This window comes from Aplysia californica, unplaced genomic scaffold, assembly GCF_000002075.1.
Source record: "Aplysia californica isolate F4 #8 unplaced genomic scaffold, AplCal3.0 scaffold00312, whole genome shotgun sequence".
In the NCBI taxonomy this organism is placed as follows: Eukaryota; Metazoa; Mollusca; class Gastropoda; order Aplysiida; family Aplysiidae; genus Aplysia; species Aplysia californica.
Window position 1 is genome coordinate 82,253 of NW_004797582.1, and position 3,746 is coordinate 85,998.

Sequence of the window (3,746 nt, forward strand, 5' to 3'; positions counted from 1 at the left end):
CACACACACACACACACAAAATATCTAATGATACTAGAAGCACAGGGCTTCGGGGTCAATTTTTTTCCATTAATTCTTGCATGCATTGTTTATCTGTTACTGGATTAAATCGGGAAACTTCCAAAATTATACATTTATCTTGTAGTACATTCAAAGTACCCAACTCGGAATAAAATATTTGCGGTCTCATATTGGAATTGATCGATCTCCCCTCCCTCAACCACACCACAGCGACCTCATGCGCTCGTCCTCTTTCTGCCACCTCCCCCCCCTCTCTCTCTCTCTCTCTCTCTCTCTCTCTCTCTCTCTCTCTCTCTCTCTCTCTCTCTCTTTCTCTCTGCAAACATGTAAATGGCACTCAGAACGTGGTCCTACACATGGCATACCTTTTTCTTCCAGCATGGCTAAATACAGTCCGTTTCAATGGCACTGTCATCTTCTAAGATACGTCATAAACGACAAAGTATCTCCTCATTATACGATTAGTTATTGTATAAGTCTAACACCCCTTTCAACACTGTTAGTTTATTTAAGAGGTATGACCTTTGAATTTAACCCCTAGCACCGATAGGACTGTTCAGAGGTAGATGTGTTCCGTCTTTAAAATTCCCCAAGACAACCTAGACCCAGAATGCCCGGCCCGAATTTCGTCCTGGACTATTTACTCCGTGATATCAACTGAGCTGACACTACACCTCCCCTCCCCCCTGATTTGACTCTCTGCGTCATCCAGGCTGCTTCTCAGATCAGAGGCAGAAACCAACAGTAAAAAGGTTTCCCCGAGGTTCTCTGCACCGTATAGTCTAGTTCTCACCTTTCATAATCTGTTCGAAATTGACGTCATCAACACTGTTGCCCCGACCACTGTCACTGGTATTTGTGTCTCCGGAAGTATCGCTGGTGACGTCATCGCCCTGAAGATAGACAGCAGGAGATAGTATTATTATTATTATTATTATTATATTGGCTACTGAAATTAGTGCGTAAACAAGGTTATTATTTCATCAACTTACATAATAAAATTGTTTGTTCTTAATCGCCTGTGGCAAGTGCGTGCCTACTTAACGTATACTGAGATTGAGAAATACAAAATATACGTATTTTGTTACCTGGCAATAAAGCAACCTTTCAATTTGTTGAAATGCAAATATATTATTTTAAAATTTATCCATGACTTTGCATCCTGTCTGAGTGGGTTTTTAAAAAAATATGTATGTGTGTGTTTTGCTTGTGTTTTGGTCTCTTTAGCTCTCTTATTTTTAGTTTTGCCCCACAAATATAACAGGGGTTGTGTAATTTGTTCCGTGAAAATCGATTTGAAAAGTGTTCTTATAACTTTTACTAGGAGTCATAAATTAACCACAAAAATGTTATAGGAAAATGCAAGCCAACTGTCTATTCTAGATAAAAATCGTAAGAGGCGCTTACAGATAAATTTACAAAAGTTTCAGAAGAGAGAAGAGTATTCTTAGCACGGGACTGTTAAAGTTAAAGCCTTTAGACAATAAGCAAGCTGGAGAAGCAATCATAGTGTGACTTGTAAGCACACTAAATGGGCACAGTTCGAATACAACAGGCAGTCACAGCATAGAAAGTAAGGATCATGCATAAAAGATCATGCAAAAAAAAAAGACCAGGCATAAAAGATAATGCACAGTTTCTAATAAACAAAGAAAGGGGGCTATCTTTAAAAGGGTAGCACGTCAACACAGTTTATAATGGCCATTTAGAGCTACGGAAAAAGCGAGATGGACAAAAAACCAACACGGGTAAAGAAAAGAAGTAGGGTCTTCCCTGCCGTGACACCTTGCTACAACGCACTAAAGGAAAAGGAAAGTCACTTCTGAGACGAAGTAAGACAGGTCAGTCACTGATGCAGCAAATAAAGATATCAGGACATTCTGATTGTATAGAAAACTTACATCTTTTGTTTTACTTTGTTTTAAAAAGGTTTCTTTAACCTTGGTCTTCATGCTGAGATATTGGGGATTGACCTTGACATATTGGGTTGAAACCCGCCTCTTAAATGATCTAAATTTTGTCAATGATGCTTTAAAAAAACAAACCCACCGACATTTATTCTAGTCCCCATTGTTGTTGTTGCTGTTTCCATTTAGTATACATCATATTAGTTGGACGAACGTTCTTTTTCACACAAAGGCAAGCACACGCACACACAAACACACACACACAAACACACACACACACACACACACAAACACACACAGACACACAAACATACACACATGCAGCACAAATACACACCTACATCCACTCACACATACGCACATACCGTGGAAACAGGGGTAAGACCTTTGTCACATTAATTTTATTTCGCCCCCGCATACCTTGAAGCCCATCCCCACACCTTGCGCCGTAACTCCTGTCCTAACCCCTACTGTGCACTGTGGGCTCCCTCAGCCTTACACATCTCTAAACTAGCTGTCGTGGGAATACTAGAGAAAATCGTCGCCAAAAAAGTAGCAACAGCAACAACAAGAAAAAACAACAAAAAAGACCTTCAAAATACAGCACAAACTGGGATGTGAAGACATAAACGGGAGAACTATTTGTCACCTATACTAAAATCGTTTTGAAGAAAAAATAATTTAAAGGGGAGTGAGTGTTTGAGTGTGTATGTGATTTGGCCGGGGGGGGGGGTGCAAAGCAGAGTTAGAAAATGCGTAACATGCGTAAAAACTGGAATAGTGTTCAGAAGTTAGTTTCGTAAAAAGCTTTACTGTGCCAAACACGCTCAGCTCATCCCCAAGCGACTAAGATTTGCAGAAAAGATTTCTGAGTCGTACTTCTTAATGCGTACCAGTAAAGACAGTGAGATTATTTAATAAATAGTTAATTCCTCCTAATTCAACGCTTATCTTCGGAAGAACCGAGTCATGTGGGTGGAGAGTTTTGTAAAGACGTCGCGTTGGTAATTCGAACCAGTGAAATCTACACCAAAGCCCAATATGATTTCATAACAACGAAATTAACTTATATGATGCCCGATTGTCTTCTGTAAACTAAAAATGGCAATATAACAAAATATTGATAACGTTGTATAAGTGAAGACCGTGTGTACTGGTGTTTAATGCAAATCGTGTTCGTGCCACAGTGAGAGATAGTACAACTGGCAGGTACGCGGAAGTTCCGGATTTGAATCCAAAGTGAAGTCCATGAAATTATTTCGCTCTTCCTTCAGAGACTCCACCCACACCCCCACCCACACCCCCAACTTTCATTGCTCTAAGTCACCTGCTGTGTAGCTAAGGAATACTTTAGAACGTGATTCCACCCACCGTGCGGAAGTTCTAGTTTCGAAAAAGAATCTTTTTACAAAGAGAAGAAGATATTTTTGTTAAATTATTGTTTTTTTACGCCCCTATTGACAAAATTTAGACCATTTAGGAGGCTTGTGCTTCCGACACTGCCTGTCTGAAACAGACTTGGATAAGGGGGATACACACAACACCCCAGCGGAAAGACCGAGATGCTTGATAAAAAGTCTCCCTACTCGAGAATCGAACCCCGGGTCTCCTGCGTGCGAGCGTGAAGTGTCTAATTGCTACACCACTTACAGACGTCTGTTATAAATACTATATAATAAGACAAGAAAACAAAGAGCTGAAAATGTGAAAGATTTTTGTGTTGTTTTTAGTTTTGATTTGGATGTTTTAAGCCCCCATCATCAACACCATTAAGATCAAAAGGGACAGTCGGAAAAAATTGCCCAAGAGGAAAAGGGG

General features: G+C 40.0%; 1 protein-coding gene across 2 annotated transcripts in view; it reads right to left on the minus strand.

Annotated features, from left to right (window-relative positions):
• LOC101855504 (protocadherin alpha-11) overlaps window positions 1–3,746 on the minus strand; it is a 15,360-nt gene that overhangs the window by 1,259 nt on the left and 10,355 nt on the right. For both annotated transcript variants that reach the window (XM_005102079.3, XM_005102078.3), the window contains exon 3: window positions 815–914. In XM_005102079.3, coding sequence (XP_005102136.1) covers window positions 815–914 — 100 coding nt within the window. The remainder of the gene's footprint in view (window positions 1–814; window positions 915–3,746) is intronic.